Consider the following 21,137-nt stretch of genomic DNA (forward strand, 5'->3'; position numbering starts at 1 on the left):
TAGTAGTTCTTCATTGATTCCATTACCTCATCTTTCATTGCTAGGCAGCCTCACACAAATTAAAAGAGTGCTGAAATGAGAGGAAATGGTCACCACTCCATCAGAGCTAAAGAGACTGGTGACATTTCAAGCCCAAAACATCTGCGGGCATAGTGGAGCTTGGAGGTGATAAGTTTGGTTGCCCGAGTCTCTTGCATGATATTGTAGGATACATGGTGTATTCATCGTATGTTATTTTAGTCATCTGCTTTCAGATGGAAGCCTGGCTCCGTTCCTTCCTCTGCTTCTGTGAAGCCCTATGCAAGGGTCGTGTGTGTAAATAGTCATTTGGTGTAAATGGCTTTAAATAGCCCTTGATGGGAAGCAGCATAACAAGGGAGTTTCTTCCCTTTTTTCAAATACGTTTATTTTGAGATTAATACGTTAAAAGGTTTCTTCTGGAGTATTTGGTAAGAGGTTAAGGATTTAATTAACTCTGTAATAAAGGATTTGAGAAAAACGGGAACAATTTAGTATTAGTACAGCTTTCCCTGCAGTGACTTTTCCTGACTCTGTGATAGTACTTCAGAAAACCTTGGCTAGCCCAGCTGGTGTGACTCGGTGGGTTGAGCACTGACCCATACACCAAGAGGTCGCTGGTTCGATTCCCGGTCAGGGCACATGCCCAGGTTGTGGGCCAAATCCCCAGTGGGGGGCATGCAGGAGGCGGCCGACGATGTTCTCTCTCATCGATGTTTTTCTCTCTCTCTCTCTCTCTCTCTCTCCCTCCCTCCCTCCCTCCCTCTCTCTCTCTCCCTCCCTCCCTCCCTCCCTCCCTCCCTGCCTCTCTGTCTCAAATAAAAATAAATAAAGAAAAGAAAAAAATTTTTAATTCTTGGATAAAGTAATTCGGCACTTGAATATGTCAGAGATTGCAGCTCATGTTGCTCACCAGTATGGTTATACTTTAGAAAATCTCAGATTGCTTTGCAAACTCCTTACTCTTTGTGAATTTAATGAGTCTGATGATGGTGGTGGTCTGTGTATCTTCTGAATCAGAGGCCTCTTTGTTCAAAGAGGAGAAAAGGAAGAATAAAAGTCAATTGAATTGCATTACCTTGCCTTCAAAGAGCTTCACTGACAGAGAAGACATGGTAGATATTAAGAAAAATAGCATGTCCTTAGTCTTATCCTTCACATAAGATTTACTGAGCATATACTCTCTGCTGAGCAACCACGTCTAGTAAGATTCCCGAGTCAGAATATTGCTTTTGAACCTACTAGAAGGTATAGTCACTGTGTGTATCGACTGGCCAAAGTAGGAAATAATATAAAGCCCCTGAGATTAATAAACTCACTGTTGTTAAGAGTGGTCCCTGTTGAACTATTCTCAGTGTTGGATGCATAAGCATGGCAGGAGAGCTGGAGAAAGAGCTCGTAAACAGGAAGAATTGTTTAAAGAAATACCTAACTTGGTTCAAAGAGACAAAGTTAGAAATAGCATCTGTTAAAGAAAATTGATTGTGGTATTTATATTCTTTTTTGTTTTTTGTTAATCCTCACCTGAGGATATTTTTCCATCAATTTTTTTTTTTTTTTTAAGGTAATGGAAGGAGGGGGGTGAGAAATATTGAGGTGAAAAAGACACATTGATTGGTTGTGTCCTGCATGACCCTGACCAGGGCCAGGGATCAAACCTGCAACCCAGGTACACACCCTTGACTGGGAATCGAACCCAAGATCCCTCAGTTCTTGGACAAATCTCTAACCGCTGAGCCAAAGCAGGCAGGGCTGATTGTAGTATTTAAAACCAAGGTGGCCCCTTTGCTAGCTTGGAAGTTTTGCAGAACGAAATGGTTTTTCATGTGCTGTTGCGTATAGAAGAACTTCTGTCTCCAGTGTGAGTCATGCAGGAAGCAGATGGGGAGACGAGAATGCTGCTGGTGTAGGGAACAAAAAGAGGCATGGAAGCTTTATCTGGGTCTAGGGATTTTAGGGAAAAACCTCAACTTTGGTGCGGAATAAAGCAGAGACTTAGGGGACTTGCAAAGCCAGGGCACTAAACTGTTGACCTAATAACCCCAGGAAGAAATGAAATGGCAAGACATAATTACCACCAGGTCTGCAGGATTCTAGAGAAACCTCTCTATGTGGGCATCTGAAGAAGGGACGCTTTGTCCTCGTCTCTCCTCCCTTGTGCCTAATTCCGATACTTTACGTAGGGTGGGTGTGGAATGAATTTGAGAAGTAGGAACGTGGCTGTGTAGGGAGAGGCTTTGGTTTTGAGGTCTGTTTCTGTTACGATTTGGTCACTTGCTCTTGTGTCCCTGAAGGAACACAAAGTGCTGCTGACGGGGACCCCACTACAGAACACTGTGGAAGAGCTCTTCAGCCTGCTTCATTTCTTGGAACCAAGTCGCTTCCCTTCGGAAACCACCTTTATGCAAGAATTTGGTGATCTGAAAACAGAAGAACAGGTATTTATCACGTCTCCTTCATATTTTAGTCACATAATTGAAGATTAATGCATGAAATGGCAAAAGATTAATATTTACCATTTAAAAATGTAAATTTTTATGTCATTGCTTTTCCCCATCCAGTAGACAGGTGAGCTTTATATCTCCTTTCCTTGGACATTCCAAGTCTTCATTGCAGAGGTTTTCTTTTTTGTTTGTCCTTTTGTCCTGTCCTCATGAAGGGCGGTTGGGATTCATAGAGGTTACATACCTATTCATGTGATTTTCATAGACTGCTTTACAGGCTGGTAGTTTTGCTAGGTATACTTTTGAACTTTGTATATTTTGGGGGATAGTGTCAGAAGCCACTGAAATTTGTAGAGCTGTTTGCCTTCTGGAGTTTTAAGATCTAGTCTAAACCTATTAGTTTAGTTCAAAGTGAAGTCTGTTTTGTTTTGTTTTGCTTTTCTTAAAATAAAAACTATCTGGTGTGCTATATCCTACTGCCAGTCAACAGAAAAGAGAACTGGAGAGAGACATCTCTGCTTGCAGGGACCGGATAACTCCTGGCTCATTTGCTCTTTCTGGAAAGCAAGAGAACTGAAGCAGAGGCTACCCCGACACTCTCTCCCCTCTTCCTCATCATCCCTGTGACTTATAACAAACAGAAGGGAAAGAAAACTGAATACATTTGGTTCTTTTCTGCTGTGTACTTTTCAAGCCTGCTGGTTGTTCAGGACTCCTGGCGAGGTGAAATGGTCCATTTGAAATCGCATCTTCATTCTTCACGCACTTCTGTTACGAAAGCTGAAAGTTTCGTGCCTTCATACCCTTACTGGGCCTTCTTTTTTCTTTTTTAATTGAATTTATTGGGGTAACATTGGTTAAGAAAGTTATACAGGCTTCAGGTTTACAACTCTCCAATACTTCATCTGTGTATTGTATTGTTTTTACCACCCAAATGAAAGTGAATGGTAAACAAATAGGATAATAATCCTGGTTTTTCACGTGACGATATGTTTTAACATGCAAGCAAGTCATGACACCAATATTTACACAAGGTCCTTTTTTAGGTGCAAAAACTCCAGGCTATTCTAAAGCCAATGATGCTGAGACGTCTCAAGGAGGATGTAGAAAAGAACTTGGCCCCCAAAGAAGAAACTATTATCGAAGTTGAGCTAACAAACATTCAGAAGAAATACTACCGAGCCATCCTTGAGAAGAATTTTACATTTCTTTCCAAAGGTGGTGGTCAAGCTAACGTACCTAACCTTTTAAACACTATGATGGAATTACGAAAGTGCTGCAATCATCCATACCTTATTAACGGTAAGCCTGGTCATTTGTAAACTTACTTAGTGATGGTCAAAGCACCAGAAATACTTTTCTACCTCCAGACTGAGGATTGTATGGTTTGTAGTTATTACCATATCTTGTCATCTCAGTGTAGCTTTTACCGCCTTCCTATTTTCTGTAATATCTCTTTCTGTGGTGTCTGAAGGCAAAGGGACCATTGCTCCTGCTGGTACCTGAAGCAGGACCTCACCTCACCTTTCTCCTGTATCCCTACATCTGTCTCACTTGTTGAAAGGAGGTGTTAGTGCTTCATGGCTAAAAACCATCAAAAGTGTTAACAGTTAAAGAGAAATTAGCCCCAGATTGACATTTTCTTGTTCTATATGTGTGTGTGTGTGTCTGTGTGTGTTTAAAAGGAAGTTATAGAGGAACTTTGGTGTCTGTGTGTGTTTAAATCAAAGAAGTTATAGAGGAACTAGCTATTCATTGTTTCAAGACTTTGATTGGAGAAGATTTCTCTGTCTAGACCCCTTTAGCACCCATTTCCTAAAAATGAGATTATTTTATGGCTTTGATAATAGTTTGTCCCTGTTACTAATGAATACTTTATGGTTTTCCTGTTTTCTTGCCTAAATTGATAGTGATATGTAAGCAATATGAGTAAAAACCTATATTATATACTTCCAAAAATCATTAAAGGAATAAATATTTCATGACTATGATGTTGAATATGCTCTGGAGAATGCGAGAGCCTTCAGGTTGTCAGGATTGAGATTAGGAATGCCATTAGAACGTGGTGGCATTGAGACAAGTCTCCAGGGCTTGGAAGGATGTAGCCAGTCAGGGTCAGAAAAAGGAAGGTCATTGTGCTGATGTAATAACATGAACAAAGGAAAGGAGTCAGGAAAACAAAGAGGAACTTGCCCAAAGTACAAAGTACATGCAGAAAAGAGCGGGACGGTGAGCCTGGAAGTGCTAGGCCCTGCTGCAGAAAGCCTGTGCTGGGCCCTGGGACTTCACCTTTGGTCTGTAGGCAGTGGAGGACCACAGCTAGCGTTTAAGCTCAGAAATGGTTAGAAATGTGACTCAGGATCATGGCTCCAGCAACATTGTATCCTCCAGGACTTCTATGAGGAATGCTGCTTTTTCTCTTTTTACTTATCATAGGGCAGATTTTAAATGTATTCATTAAAAATCATCTTTTTGAGAATTTAGAGGACATAGAAATTTGTTAAGTATATAGTTACTACTTTATGTGCCTTTGTTTTCTTTTAATCCCCCACCCACACACCCATGTTATATACTGTCTCTTTATATTGCAATCACAGCTCACATTCAACTTTATTTTGTATTAGTTTCAGGTATACTGCATAGTGGTTAGACAATCCTATACTTTGTAAAGTGTTCCCTTTGCTGTTATCTGCTATTAGAATTTGTGCACATCCTTTTGGGTTATATTGATAAATTGATAGGAAAGTGGTGCTTTGGGGCCCATAGACTGGCTACATGTTTTCTGTGAATCAAACATACTGTTATAGAACTCATTTTTAATTCTTCCAACTAACTTGTTGAAATACTTTCAATGAATTGAAATTGCGAGGGCTAAGGATGTTCAAAATTCATATTTTGAGTCCAATTTAGCTTTCTTCCTAATTGTAGATGGTCCTTATCAATCTGCCAGTGTTCATTTATGAGATTTCAAACTATACAACACTGTTCAAAACAGAAACATTAGATGTCAGTGTTTTTATTCTTTGACACTGGTATTACAGAGAAATTATTCTTCTGCTCCTGTTCAGCTCAATCATCATTTTCTTCTTTCCAGTTCCCTTGGATTATAGTGTCTCTGTTACTGGTTTCTAAGAGCTTGTTTATGACTAAAGATATTAACCATGTCTTATGTTTTTTGTTACTATTTTATTGTGGTGTTTTATATTTTGGTTCTTCCAAAGTTGTATATTAAATATAATCATGTTCTGTTTTTAAAAAAGAGAGAGAGAGAGAGAGAGAGACAGATGGGATCAGGAAAGACAGGCAGGCAGAATAACCAGCTGTTGCTGAGTCCAGGCAGGAGTTAATATGGAGTGAGGAAAGGTGAAGGCCCATGAAATTGGGGTGCTTGTGCAGAATTATAATTGGCCAGCAGTGCAGTTAGATTCCTTTCAAGGGGAGAAGGAACAAACCTGATTTTGTCTGTCACAATCCGTGAGGTCCAAGGGCAGCTAATTTAAAGAGTTCCTAATCTTTTTTCTTCCATAACTTACACAGCCAGCCACCTCAGTCCAGAAGTTCTGTTACTGAATGGCAGACGGTCCACACCTGGAAGACTGTCTCGGTGGAGCACCTGAGGTCACTGCTGTGGTGTGACATCAGGGACTTTCCTTTCCAAACTTGGTGCTTTTAGCTTTGTCTTTTAAAGAGAGTATCATGTGTGGTAATTATATGTTTAATGCTGCCAACCTGCTAATCATCATGTGTTTAAGAGCCTGGAAGGCCATTTATGGTGAAGGTCAGCCTGCCTGCTCCTGTGTTGGGGAGATGGATTTGGGGCTTAGGGTAGTTGATGGTATGAGTAAAGCCAAATACACACACACACTTTTGCATTTAATATCTGGTGACAAGAAAATGAAGAAAGTAGCCTCCAAGGAGAAAGAAAAGGCACTCACAGAAGAGTTTAAATGCTGTCAGTGCGATGCGTGTGAAAGGGATGATCTCAGTGATGGCTGTCAGGTGTTCACTCCCAGTTCCATCCAGTTTACCTTGTCTGGTTACATGCTAATTACATGCATTGAGCATTGAGAGGGACAAGTTCCCCCAAAACACAGATGGTGGGTTTTTCCATAGCTGATTGCTCTCCAGGGTCACCCTATATCATTTATTGTTTGCCAGGAGGCTCTTAGGACTTTTAAGTCTTGGATCTGTGGCAGTTCTAATTGGTCACACCTTGAGCTCAGCTTGTCCTTACAAGTTATGAAGGGTCTGTTAAGCAGATATACTTATATTCCTTTATGTTGGGAAATTGTAGCAAAACATACACACGCGCGCGCATGCATGTGCATACATTGGGTGTTACCACTTCCTGAGTGACTTAGGTAGACCTTGCGCTTCACAGAGGTGGCTCCGGGCCAGTGTGGGCCATTCTCATCCACACTCTGGAGTGGACAGAGTAGTGACACGTGCCACCTCTACACGGTTTATTGAGCAGATAACAGAAGTTTTCTGTTCTGGAGGTTGCTGTGGCAGGGGAAAGCAGCCCTCAGCAAACTAAAGTTCAGTTCAGCACAGCATTTCTGAAAATGTGGGAAACAGAAACAACTATGTGCATTAGTTGAAAGAAGTAACATAAGCAAAGAAGAAAACAAATTGGAAGTGATGGTAGAACACACGTTGTATATAAATGAGAGATATTTTTCACGTGCGTCAGTTTAAGTGCCTTTGTGGTTAGAGCAGTGTTTGGTGCACTGTAAACCCTGGGAAGGTGTTGCTAGGAGTTTTTCTCACTAAAAGTTAATCAGGTAACTGGGTAACATAAATAGAGGTACTGTGATCGGCCCAAGCTTTATTAAAATGGAATGTCCAATTTTAGCTTTGCTATGTGAGAGTAAAAATAATGTTGAAAACTTGGTCAAGGTCGCCTGGTGGTGAGGGGTAGGACTTGAGACTTGACTTGAGACAATTGTTATTGCTGGGGGTAGGAGTGTAGAGAATTGGGAGCAGAAAGCAAGCAAGACTGAAGCTTATATGATGGAATGCATTTCAGAGAAAAAACTTTTTTTTTTTAGTCTTCCAAAGGAAATAATTTCTTGTTTGTGTCTGACTACTATAGCTAGATAACACTGCAGTTGCTTCCACACTAATTTCAAGGTTGTCTTTGATATACATATACGCACACACTTTTAATTGTGGGTGATTGGTACTTTAATATAGGGCAGTGCCAACAAACTGTGTACTTTGGCTTATCATAACCTATTTTCAGTTCATTTTCTGATCGATATTTACAAACAACATCAGGATAAATCTAACTGATGAACTTGAAAATTTGGCTATGACATCAGAAGGTAGACGTTGCTCTCATCCCCAACACCTTCCCTGCCCCCTTCCCTTCAGTCTGGCCATAGTAAATACAGTGCTAAAGGAATCCTGTAGGAAATGTGTTTGCTGATATTTTATAATGAAATGTTATTAGTGTAAACTAGCTTCCACTTAAGAACCAGAATTCATAGCAAAGATCTGAATTGATCAATAGTAGCTTTTGTCAGGTAAGAAAGAATATATTTTAATTTTGACTATTCTTTATCAGATGAGAAATTATTGGCAGCATTGAAAAAAGAGAAGAGTTATTTTTCTCATCTCTGCATAAATTTAAAATGAAAAAAAAAAACACAATTTGTCTACTAATTTGACTGAATTACATATATTTTTTAATCTTTTACTAAAATAATCCAAACATGTCTGATATTTATTTTGTCAAAAATGATTATTTCATTGTTGAAATCTGTTTACTGACCATTAACTTGTTTTAAGCTAAAAACACTATATTTATTTGAAGTATGGATTATAATCTTAATATGGACAAAAATAACTACCCATATACCATAAGAGTGAAATCTCTCTCCTTCTGAAATGCAAAGAACTTATAACATATTGTCCAACAAGAACAAACTTTTTAAAAGACCTAATGTAGTATATGAACTTAAGTCTGCTTCTACTGTCTTCTGAGGAGCTTCTTATCCTGAATATAGAACTTATATTTCTAATTTTACATTTTGAATAACATTATTTTACTTTATTCAAGAGTCTTTCTGCTAATGCTCTTAACTAGCATTTTGTTTTTTACCTTTTAAAAATAATTTATTTATTTATTTATTTATTTTTTATCCTCACCCGAGGACATTTTTCCATTTTTTGTTCAGGTAGAGTGGGAGGGAGAGAGAGAGAGAGAGAAAGAGAGAGAGAGAGACATCGATGTGAAAGGGACACATCGAGTGGCTGCCACCCGCACGACCAACCAGGGCCGGGGACAAACTGCAACCAAGGTACGTGCCCTTAGCGGGAACCAATCCTGGGTCTCTCTGGACCACAGGCCAACTCTCTAACCGCTGAGCCAAACCGGCCAGGGCTAAAATTATTTATTTATTTATTTATTTTTGTTAAATTACCTGAGGATATTTTTCCATTGATTTTTTTTTTAGATAGAGTTGAGGGGAGGAAGGGAGAGAGAAAAAAACACCGATGTGAGAGAGAGACATCGATTGGTTGCCTCCTGCGCAACCCTGAGTGAGGTGGGGGATCGAACCTTCAGCCCAGGTACATGCCCTTGACTGGAAATTGAACCCACGACCCTTTGGTACGAGGACCAATGCTCTAACCACTGATCAATACCAGCCAGGGCTGTTTTTTGTTTGATTGTTTTTTGGCATTTATCTTCAGATAGGGAGGAAGAGAGAGAAAGGGAAACATCATTGTGAGAGAGATACAACGAGTGGCTGCCACCTACACGACCCCAACCAGGGCCGGGGACAAACTGCAACCCAGGTATGTGCCCTTAGCGGGAACCGAACCCGGGACTCTCTGGTCTGTGAGCCAAAACTCCAACTGCTGAGCCAAACTGGCCAGGGTGGGCCAGGGCTGTTTTTCACCTTTTTTTCTAATGAAACCTTTGTCGTTTTTTTCTCTGGGAGGAAAATCCTGAATATTAGCCCGTTACTCATGTGGAAAGCGGAGTTGAGAGCTAGCATTTTCTGCCAGTCCCCCGTCATAAGAAATACCGGTGTGCTTTCCAGAAGCCTGAGGGAAAGGCATTAGGAGACTTGAATCTGTTCTCAAGAAGATTCTTTGTGGATTCATAGTTAACAAGCTTTTATTTGTGCATATGACCACGTCACAACTTAATTTCTATAAGTGCCCTTAAAATAGAACTAGGAGGCTCTTCCGCTGCATCGGCTGCTGCTCGAAAAGGACCGACAGTCCGAGGGGCTTGGTGGCCTGCCTGCCCTGACCTTTACAGTCCTTCTGCGGGTTGTATGTCCCCATCCCGTGTACAGTAATTAGTCCACATGTTTAAAACCAGTGGTAAGAAGAGTAGTTTAAAGTTTCTGACACAGCTTAAGTCTGAGAACCAATCCCATTAGATGGATTTGTTTGTTTGTATTTCCTAGAGAATAGGTGACCGCTTCCTTGTCCTTAGGGAGAGGAGCTGAGCAGGCAGCCATGGCCTGATTAACCCCAGAGATGGGAGGAGGCCAGCCGATGCTGCATAATTCTCCTTAAGCCACCTAAGCAGTTGAAGGAAGCTTAGCCTGCTGCTCCCTGGATAAGTGTGTGTTTGGGGTCAGGGAAGGAGGCAGCGACAAAGATGTCATTCTTTTGAGGCTTCTCTAAAAATGCCCCCCAAATCTTTGAACAAGCAGAAACCTGTGTGGGGCTGTGATACAAAGAGGGTTAGGCATAAAAGTCTTATATGAAACAGAGGTTTATTTTTAAAGTTTTTTGAGCTTTGAATAATTCAAGATAGAATTTTTGTCCTTTATGAAATTATCAGATGAGAATGAATACAGAGATTTAAAGATTGCAATATAAGATGTATGCTGTCCCCTAAAAAACAAAACAAAACAAAACAAAAAACCCTAAAAATTATCCTGAAAAATGAATTCCCTTTTGTTGCAGTCCTTTTGACTATATTATTATACAATTATAAAGGCAAACTGCTGCCCATACACTATGATTTTTAGAACTCTATCTCCTTGTTTCTTAGTTTCCGAACAGATTTTGTTGTTTGTGTTTATATTCAGCTAGTAAACAGTTCTCTATTTCTTCAGCAGTTTAGGTTCCAATTTTTCTGTAGGTATCTGGCCCTTGGCTTGTTTCTGCCACTTCTGGCCTGACAGTCTGTTGTTGAAATTCAGTTTCTATAATGAGCAAACATTTGTTTGTTGGAAAATGTGATTTTCCCCTTCCAAATGCCTAAAATGTGTTGTACTTAAAACTTAGATCTTGTTTATGCTTTCCAGGTTTTGTGTAGACCTCACTTTGAGTTAAGGGGTGGATTCATGTTCATAAACATGAGTATGGCGTTCTGGTTCCTACAGTTTCCGGTGGGTTTTGAAAGCTAGTTCCTTGTTTTTAGTAATAAAAACCTTTTACTGTATTCATGTTATGCTGTCCAATCTCTGCAGGTGCTGAAGAGAAAATTTTGGAAGAGTTTAAAGAAACACACAATGCAGACTCTCCAGATTTTCAGCTCCAGGCGATGATCCAGGCTGCTGGCAAGCTAGTGCTGATTGACAAGCTGCTGCCAAAACTGAAGGCTGGTGGCCACAGGGTGCTTATCTTTTCCCAGATGGTGCGCTGCTTGGACATACTGGAAGACTACCTCATTCAAAGACGGTGAGGCCACGGTACCATAAGAATAAAAAGGAAGTTAAAAAGTGACCTTTCACAGGGCTCTATGTGATTCAGCTCAAAGTGATACCTGTGACAAAGGGGCCAGAGTGGGGGAAATGTGTCACATCTCTTTTTAAAGTCTATAGATGTACATGACAGTTATTCTGTGTAATGACTGCAGTAGGTCTGCACAATTTTGTGGGCAATTTTGTTTCCCATTTCTTTCATTTGACCAGGGGAGAACAGTTCTGACCTAAAATTGAAATTGTTTGTTATTTTACTATTGGAGGTGTCAGCTATTTTTAGAGTTTAGATGTTTCCGTGGAGAGGAAGTAAAATAAAATGTAATCTTTGGGCATTCAACCAGTTGTGTGAAAAACAACAAAACCTATTTGCTCTGAAATTTTTTCTGATATATAATATCATTTTGTTAATATATATCCACAATTGGATTACTGTCTTAAAAATAAAAAAAAGGAACAGGTATATTGTAGCTCTTTGTCAGGCCTCCTTGTTAATACTGACATTTTCCAGGTACCCATACGAAAGGATCGACGGCCGCGTGAGAGGCAACCTGCGCCAGGCAGCCATTGACAGATTCTCCAAACCTGATTCTGATAGGTTTGTTTTCCTCCTGTGTACACGGGCAGGAGGTTTAGGCATTAATCTTACTGCTGCTGATACCTGCATCATCTTTGATTCTGACTGGAATCCCCAAAATGATCTCCAGGTAAACATGCAAGAGAATCTTCCTGGTGCTCCACCCCGCCCCCCCGCACAAGTCATTCTACTGTGACAGAGAATCCCCGTCAAACCAATAAATTAAAGTCGTCTAGTCACTCAGGCGGTGTCCCATGATCGGGGCAAATGAACCAACTAGTAATCAATTCATTAATAATGGAAAAGTAATTTCTTTGTATGTTAACCCTCTTCTAAACTGTACCTCTGTTTATTGGAACAGATGCTGTTATACTGACAATTGAGTCTTTCTTTCTTTGATAGCCATTAATTGCCCTTTTCTTCCAGGCTCAGGCAAGGTGTCATAGAATAGGACAGAGCAAGTCTGTGAAAATATACAGGCTGATTACAAGAAATTCTTACGAAAGGGAGATGTTCGACAAGGCTAGTTTGAAACTCGGTCTGGATAAAGCTGTGCTGCAGTCCATGAGCGGAAGGGAAAATGCCACCAATGGGGTAAAGCCACCCTTGCCCAGCCCCTCACGCATCTCACTCCTTACTGATTTAGCTCTAGTGAGACATTCTCCAGCATCAGATTACTTTACTACAACCTCAGTATTTATTTTAAGCAATATTTCAACCTCACATTTCCTTTGTTAGAATTTAGGTTTATCCTCTTTGAGAAAAACAAACAAACATTTGTTTAGTCTAAAAACATTTCAATTCTAAATTATTTTAAATGTTTCTCTAAAACAGGTACAACAGCTTTCCAAGAAAGAAATAGAGGATCTTCTACGAAAGGGGGCCTATGGTGCACTCATGGATGAGGAGGATGAAGGGTCTAAGTTCTGTGAAGAAGATATCGATCAGATTCTCCTACGGCGAACCCACACCATCACCATCGAGTCTGAAGGGAAGGGTTCCACATTTGCTAAGGTGCGAACTGGGCTGAAGAGGCAGGTTTTCTATGGAAGTTGAATGGAGTTCACACAGAGCACCTTGTAAAACTGCTCACAAGATGCATACGGACGTTTGCTTTCTATTCCGATTTAAGGAATTAATTATTATCTCCCTGTGGAGCCCCTAATGCATAAAACATTCTTTGTGTTTTGGGTTCTGTTCTGTTTCTATGGTACCAGTAGTCACTCTCACCTTGTGCTCATATCTTCTTCCCAGCATTGTCCTTAGTCCCATCCTCTCCTCTTCTTGAGGTCCTGGTCCCTGACAGAGCTTGTAGGAACAATCAAGTCACTCCTGTCTGCTTTCCCTCCAGCTTCAATTCTATAACTCTCTTTCATGGCTGAAACGAAACAAGCATCATTAAACCAGTCGTCTCCACCGCCTCCCTTTCTACTTCTTTTTCAACTTCCAGCTTGCACCCCCTCCCCCATTTCTTCTTCGGATCAGCTCTGGCAAAGGTCACCACTTCGAGCCATGCCACCCAGAGCCTGTCCGAGGCTTCACCTGCGTATTGATTCACCCATCCAGGCCCAATTTACACTTGTGTTTTTAATACCTTTATTGAAATGTGATTTACCTACTTTACATGTACAATTCAGTGCCTTTACCATATTTACAGACTTGTGTAACTATCCACATCTAAGTTTAGAACATTTCATCACCCCGAAAAGATCCTCATGTCTATTAACAGCCCTGCCATATGTGTCTGCCCTCCTCCACCCCCAATCCTTGGCAACAACCACTAGTGTACTTTCTGTCTCTATAGATTTGCCTACTCTGGACATTTTCATATACATGGAATTGTACAACACGTGGTCTTTTGTGTCTGCTTCCCTCACTTAGCATCATGTCTCAGGTTCATCCGTGCCGTAGCACAGTTCAGTACGTTCCGCCTTGTCATTGCTGAGCGTGTTCCATTATGTGTCTGGGCCTCATTTACCAGTTGATGATGGACATTGGGGTTGTTTATTTATTCACTGGTTCACAGTGAAATTTTTGGTTATTATGAGAAATGTTGTTGTGAACATCTGCATGCAAGTTTCTGTGTGGACGTATGTTTCCATTGCTCTTGCATGTGTGCCAGGAATGGACCTGCTGGGTCATGTGTTCGTTCCATGTTCAACCCTGGAGGAACTGCCAGACTGCTTGCTTTCCCACTGGCAGTGTTTAGGGTTCCAGTCTCTCCACATTCTCAGCAGCACTTTTTACCATCTGACGTTTGATGATAGTCCTGTCAGTGAGGGCGCAGTGAGAGCCATGGGTCAGTCAGATCTGCGTTTCTCTGATGCCACGGAGCGTGGGACCTGTTTGTGGCCGTTGTGTATCATCTTTGGAGAAATGTCTGTTCTAATTCTTTGTTCACCTTTTGAGTTATCTATCTTTTTATTATTGAAGTTTAAGAACTTTTTGTATATTTGCAAATATTTTTGTCCAGTCTTCTTGGTGTTTACTTTAATGAAGCCCAGCTCATCGCTGTGTGTTTCTTTCCTTGTTTGTGCTTTTGCTGCACTGTCTAACTTGAAGTTACAGAGACTTGTTTTCTTCTCAGAGTTCTATAGTTTTCACTCTTACATTCAGACCTGTAACCCTTCTGAGGAAGTGTTCTTAGTGGTGATGTAAGACAGGGCCACCTCCCTCCTTTTGCGTGTGGACATCGAGCTGTCCCAGCTCCTTCTTCTCGGGGATCTGTGACCCCACACCTTCTCCCTTGTGTCTCTGTCTCCTCTCGGTTTCTTTCCTGAGTCCTCGTACACCCTTCACGCTGAATACGTGCAAAACCTAATCCATGACCTGTACCTCCACCCCGTGTATGCGTGTGCATGTGCATTCATGTGCTAGAGTTGCATGTGCAGGTTTTCCTGGCTTCCTCCTCCTCCAGGCTTCACATTTACCTAGATCCTCTCCCCTTCAATTTTACGTTTTAAAGAATCTTGATCCATTTCTGCTTGAGCTGCTTTCAGTCCTATTTCCTCCCTAAACTACAGTAGCCTGTCTGCACCATTCTACCCTCCGTCTCTAACACATCAGTGCCTTTCGATAGGATGGTGTCCATTTTGTACTCCCAATTTCAAAGAGTTTGCTGCTTCCTCAGGATAAGAGTTCTGTCTCTCTTAACAGGACATTCAAGGCCCTGCTCGACCTGGCTTCTGCCCGCCTCACCAGCTTGATGTCTGGCTGCTCTTCCTGACTTCCTTGCCCTCGGCCAAGGACACATTGCCTTGCTTCTCCTCTGTGCCTTTCCGTCCTTAGAGCTTTTAACAGTCTGGTCCAGGCGTGATTTTGTGAGGAGCCCATTCCCTTCCCAGCAGTGCCCGTCCTGTAACCCATCCCCACCCAAACCTGGTTCGGGCCCTCCCCTGTATGTCAGTTACACCTGTGTATGCCTTTGCTGCCTATCGTGTATTGTGCTACACGGTCACCCTTTGTTCCCTGATCTGCCTCAGCCCGGGCCAGTGCACTGCTCGAGGGATGGCCTTCCTTCTGATGCGTGGACAGCAGCGCCTGGCACACAGTGGAAGAACATATGTATTTAAGTGAAGGAATAAGTGAAAGCTACTCTGCATTTTACCTCTGAGAAAAGCATCTCAAAGTAATGAATGTTTTTTCCCCTTTTAGGCCAGTTTTGTTGCATCTGGAAATAGGACAGATATTTCCCTGGATGATCCAAATTTCTGGCAAAAGTGGGCTAAGAAGGCTGAATTGGATATTGATGCCTTAAATGGGAGGGTGAGTGAGAGGTTCCATTCAAACCCTATCTGATCTGATCCACGGCCACTGTCATAGAAGCTTCAAATCTATCTGCTGTCTGTTTTAGAACAACCTGGTTATTGACACTCCACGAGTGAGGAAGCAAACCAGGCTGTACAGTGCAGTGAAAGAAGATGAGCTGATGGAGTTTTCAGACTTGGAAAGCGACTCGGAAGAGAAGCCTTGCCCGAAGCCCCGGAGGCCCCAGGACAGGTCCCAGGGCTACGCCAGGAGTGAGTGTTTCAGGGTGGAGAAGAACCTGCTCGTCTATGGGTAAGTCGGACGCTTGAGAAACGGGATTTTATTTTTAAAATAGTTAGAATTCCAGTTGGCGTAGAAAAGTAATATTTGTGTTTGGATTTCTGTGGCTCCCCATAGTCGAGCAAACGCTACAGCCACTGTGGAGGGCTGGGCTCGGGCTTCTCGGTCAGAGTGCTCAAAGTCGTTCAGAGCCGCGTGGGCTTGAAGGGGCATGGGTTTGTCCCTAAGGAGTTATGTCAGATCCAGGTGTACTTGTTAATTGTTAATAACTCAGTACAAAGTCTCAGAATTACAAAATCTTTTCTCCTTTACGTAAAATTCACAACTATAGTAATCTTTTAATACTTTTCTGTTATAAAAATGTGTTAAAGTCAATTATCTCACTTGTAAAACTCTTCCAACAGATGGTCATTTGAGGTCTCTGACAGTGTCACCTCTGAATCTCTGTGGCACCCACACAGTGCTTTGAAGGGCAAGGTGCCTGTGAATAGTTGAATCTGTGAATAAGATGTCTCTAGCATATTGTGGGGCTGGAGGCAAATTCCATTCAAATAAAAACTGCCACCAGCACATTTCTATAGATCTGATGATAGCCTGTCTTCGATTACTTTGTCCAGTGGGTCGCCTTAGTTTCCAAATAAAAGCAAACATTCTGTTTAATGTAGCACACAGGGATCTGACCTGGCTTTTGTCCATCTCACTGGCCCTTTCCATGGGCAGTCCAGACTTCTGTCAGGACAGACCTCTTCCTTCAGTATGCCAACCTCTGTCTCATCTCTTTCTTTCCGTAAGCCCTTCCTGCTGCCTAGAGCCAACCCCCACGTCCACCACCACCCTCCTTGCCACACATGCACACGCACGCTTGATCTGCCCATCCTCTCCTGTCCTTGACATCCAGGGCAGGCGTCACCTCGGCACCCTGTACCAGAAAGTCTGGTCTGCACTTTCCATCACACTCAGCACGTTGCTTTATGATGTTATGTGGTTGGCCTTTCCCGCCAGAGACCCAGCAGCCGCTCCTGGAGGAGGGGCTCGCTCTTTGTGTCCTCAGGGCAGAGCGCCGCACCCGCAGACACTGGTGCTCAGCCCGTGATTGTGGAATAAGCCAAGTTCAGCTGAAGTCCATCCTGTGTCTGGTAGCTGGGTCCCCTCTGCTATTACCTGTGCATTGGACATCCTTTCTTGTCTGTCTCACGTGGTGGAGAGACTCTCCCACCTAAGTCCTTTGCTTCTTGCACCGACTTCCATGTTTCAGCCTAATGATTAAAGTTGAGAATTTTGCTGGTAACTTCAAAAATGAACATATTAGTAGCTCTTTTTTTTTTTTTTTTTTTATCCTCACCCGAGGACATTTTTCCTTTTTTTTTTTTTTTTTTTTTGTTCAGGTAGAGTGGGAGGGAGAGAGAGGAACAGAGAGAGAGAGAAACATCGATGTGAAAGGGACACATCGAGTGGCTGCCACCCGCACGACCAACCAGGGCCGGGGACAAACTGCAACCGAGGTACGTGCCCTTAGCGGGAACCGAACCCGGGTCTCTCCAGACCGCAGGCCGACGCTCTAACCGCTGAGCCAAACCGGCCAGGGCCATATTAGTAGCTCTTGAAGCTAAGAAGTATGCCTAGGGCATACTGTGTTTTAGTAAAGCCCTTCCCTCCTCCCACAGGCATCATTATGTACTGACCACCTGCATGTGCTGGGCACTGCGCTAGGATGCTCTCAGACACCAGGGACACAGCTGTGAGCAGGACAGTCACAGCCTGCTCCAGGCAGGCAGGTGAACAGTAAAAGGCAGTAAGCTGTGGTGATGCCTTGGCCGGGAAGCTCTATGCAAATGGAGCATAGAAGCATGTCTCCTCTCCTTTAAGGCACAGCGCAGGTAGTTTGTCTCTACCGCTGGGGTACGGGGAATGAAAGAAGGAATTCCACAGAAGGTGATGTGTACAGTCCATGGCTGGATGGACATCATGAATTAGCCAGGGTAAGGGAGTGTTGGACACTGGGCAGGGAGAAGTTTCCAGCAGAGAGGGCTGTGTCCAGCGGTCTAGAGGTGAGGGCCAGCCTTGCGATCCGAGGACTGAGAGTGCTTCGTAGAAGACAGAGAGGACCAGGCCAAGACCAGAGGCAGGGCGAGCACTGTGCTGGTCAGCCGAGACTCGGCTCTCCATTGGGAAGAAGGCAGTGGAGGGGCTCATCCCCATCTGGAGACTGCCCTGGGCGCCCGGTCAGCGGTGCCCTCGGGGAGCCCCTGCCTGTCTGCCGTACGCTCTCGCTCACAGCACCCGGTGAACCGCAACCGTAACCCTAACGAGGCGGCGGTTCAGGCTCTGCAGTGTGCTGTGTGTCTGGTTCTAGCCCAGTTCCTTCTCCCACCCATCTTACATGAGGACCTGAGAGTCGGCCGGACGTTTCTCCTGAGCTGGCTCTTTGACTTGGAGTCTTTCCTTAAATATCATGCCACCCCTTGGATGTGGATCGATGTGACCTCACTCTCAGCACTGCATCCCTGACTCGGGCTGTCACACCCACCTCAAGTCCCGGTTCACTTCGAATTGTCATCAGCACCGAAGCATACAGACTGTGACAGCGTGAAGCAAAGTGTAAAATGCCCAGGTCCTCAGCATTGCTGCTGGTCTGAACCTGAGCGGGAAAGCCGGCGTCAGCCCCAGAGGCGACGTTTCCGTGACAGCCCACTCCTGCACTGAGGAACAGTGACCTGCAGCCTGCTGGGGTGGGGTGTCTGTAACTCTTGGCCCTGGGTTGCTTTCCTTTCACCTGACAAAATACTGCTAGGGTTTTTTTGTTTGTTTGTTTGTTTAGCAAGAGAAAATAAGCACATTTAATATCTGCATGTGTATGGGAACCCCATATATGTGAGAGACCCCACATACAAGAGAGGGTTGAAATACTGCTAGTTTTGACCCAAGGTTTCCTAACACTGCTACCTGACTGTGCAAAGGAGCCCCAGATCTCAAACGAAAGGTGCCATGTACATGCTGAATACTTGTTTGCAGCTGGGGACGGTGGACGGACATCCTTTCCCACGGACGCTACAAACGGCAGCTCACTGAGCAAGATGTAGAAACCATCTGCAGAACGATCCTCGTGTATTGTCTCAACCATTACAAGGGGGACGAGAACATCAAGAGCTTTATCTGGGATCTGATCACGCCCACGGCTGATGGCCAGACACGCGCCTTGGTCAATCATTCAGGTAGGTCTTTGTGCTGCAGGGTAACAGGGCCACCAGGGGCCCTTGTGACACAGCCTAGACCCCGCATTTTCCTGCCTTGTAGGTCAGTATCTGGCTCTGACACAAAAGTTGAGATTGTGGAAAGCTCCTATTATTATTACAGTAATAATAATTATTATTGTTATCATCATGATTGTAGGTTTATCAGCCCCAGTGCCGAGGGGAAGAAAGGGAAAGAAGGTGAAAGCCCAGAGCGCACACCCGATGGTGCAGGATGCTGACTGGCTGGCGGGCTGCAACCCCGACGCTCTGTTCCAGGAGGATAGCTACAGGAAGCACCTGAAGCACCACTGCAACAAGTAGGTTTCCCAGGGCAGGCAGAGAGCCGGGCTTGTCCCTGTGTGTGTATGTGTGTATGTGTGTGTGCATGTATATGTGTGCGTGTGTGTGTGTACAGATACTGTTAAGCTGTAGTTACTATCTTTGCACAGCCTCACTGTTTTTCTTCTAACATGATGCCAGGTCACATAACAGCATACCTTTAGATGACTGACTCATTAAAATTGTGGTGAAGATACATAACATGATTTTTAAATTTTACCATTTTCATCTTTGTAAATGTGCAGTTCATTTGGCATTAATTACAGTCACAGTGCTGTGCACCTCTCAGCACTGTCTATGCCCAAGCCTTCTCACGGACCCCAGGATAAACTCTGTGTTATTAAACTTGCCTTCCCCTCCTCCTCATCCTCAGGCTCCTGGCAACCACCATTCTCTATGAATTTGTCTATTCTGGATAACTCCTAAGTTTATCATATAGTATTTGTCTTTCTGTGTCTGGCTTATTTCACTTAGCATGATCTTTTCAAGATGGATCCCTGTTGTAGCTTGTGCCAGAATGTGATCCTTTTTATGGCTGAATAATATTCCATTGTATGGATAGACCACATTTTATCCATTCATCTGTCAGTGGGCACTTGGGTCAATGGACACCATTTGGCTGTTGTCAATAGTGTTGCTATGACATTGTGGATAACTAAGTTTTTTTTTCCAAATTACAGTTTACATTCAATATTCTTTTGTATTAGTTTCGGTTGTAGCTGTGGATAACTAAGTTTTAACCAGTGTGTCAGGGAATTGTGGTTAGCTTTGTGCGAGCCCATCTTTAACCGACTGCTTTCAGTGGAGGGTCTGAGGAATTTTCATGTAATTTTTTGCTTATAATACCTCAGTTGTCTGGTCTTTGTTTACCTTCTGAGCTAAGAATCATATTCCTTACCTTTATTTCTAGAACTTGATTATATGTAATTGAACAATACTGATCTAAATTTATTTCATTGCGTGGAGCTCTGCTGGCTGTCTGCCTCTCACACTGAGCTCTGCGTGTCCGCCCCTTTCCCGCTGAGCACGCACTCTTCCACCCGGCCCACTGCCCGCGGCCGGTTCCTCGCCTCTGTGGCTCGCCTGCCGTGTCAGTCACGTGGAGCTCCAGTGAGACCTCAATTCGATGAGGCGGGATATAAAACTGCATGTGTATCTCTTTAAAATTAGCAACCGGAGTCTGAGCACACAGTACTGCAGTGTGCCAAGCACTTCATCTGGATTGAGTGTGAGTCGTCTGAGATGAGAAGTGCTATTGTACCCTCTTTTCCTGACAAGGAAACTGTGACTCGGGCACTGAAGGTCCCTCAGCTAGTTAAGGGGCAGGACCAGATTGGAGGCCCAGACCAGACGAGTGTAATGCCCTTGCTCTTGACCACCCAGCCCAGGGCAGAAGCCTGCCTCCTCCTCGGGCTGTCCTGGTCCTCACATGAAAATTCCTGGAGAGCACCTGCTGCCCCCAGGTTGCACCGACTGATGGTTCTCACCCCTTCTTCAGTGAAAGTGCTTTCAGGGCCTAGCTTTGATCACTATCTTTAGATATTTTGACTGACGAATATTTTTCTTTTTGAGTCTTCGAAACCATTACCTCAAACCGTTTTGGTGCCTCAGAAACAGTTTTGTTGCCACTACTGTAGCATGATAGTTCTCCCTGAAGTCCTGCCCTGCTTATAGCTATTCAAAACCTTCTGTTTCCTTACGATTTACATGAGCTTTGGGTCAGTAGTCTCCTGAGTTCTGGATTCAGACTGTAAGTGGAGTGGTCAGGTGTGGGAGCAGTGGCCCTGGTCTCAGGTCCAGTGTG

The 21,137-nt window shown here is 43.4% G+C and overlaps 1 protein-coding gene across 3 annotated transcripts in view; it reads left to right on the forward strand.

The window, feature by feature from the left end:
- The window catches only part of CHD7 (chromodomain helicase DNA binding protein 7), a 198,239-nt gene that overhangs the window by 156,940 nt on the left and 20,162 nt on the right, over window positions 1–21,137 (forward strand). For all 3 annotated transcript variants that reach the window (XM_036263971.1, XM_036263972.1, XM_036263974.1), the window contains 10 exons: window positions 2,313–2,456; window positions 3,509–3,764; window positions 10,907–11,117; window positions 11,649–11,844; window positions 12,141–12,308; window positions 12,549–12,728; window positions 15,369–15,479; window positions 15,568–15,773; window positions 18,774–18,973; window positions 19,152–19,311. In XM_036263971.1, coding sequence (XP_036119864.1) covers window positions 2,313–2,456; window positions 3,509–3,764; window positions 10,907–11,117; window positions 11,649–11,844; window positions 12,141–12,308; window positions 12,549–12,728; window positions 15,369–15,479; window positions 15,568–15,773; window positions 18,774–18,973; window positions 19,152–19,311 — 1,832 coding nt within the window. The remainder of the gene's footprint in view (window positions 1–2,312; window positions 2,457–3,508; window positions 3,765–10,906; window positions 11,118–11,648; window positions 11,845–12,140; window positions 12,309–12,548; window positions 12,729–15,368; window positions 15,480–15,567; window positions 15,774–18,773; window positions 18,974–19,151; window positions 19,312–21,137) is intronic.

Source organism: Molossus molossus, unplaced genomic scaffold (assembly GCF_014108415.1).
Source record: "Molossus molossus isolate mMolMol1 unplaced genomic scaffold, mMolMol1.p scaffold_m16_p_16, whole genome shotgun sequence".
Lineage (NCBI taxonomy): Eukaryota > Metazoa > Chordata > Mammalia > Chiroptera > Molossidae > Molossus > Molossus molossus.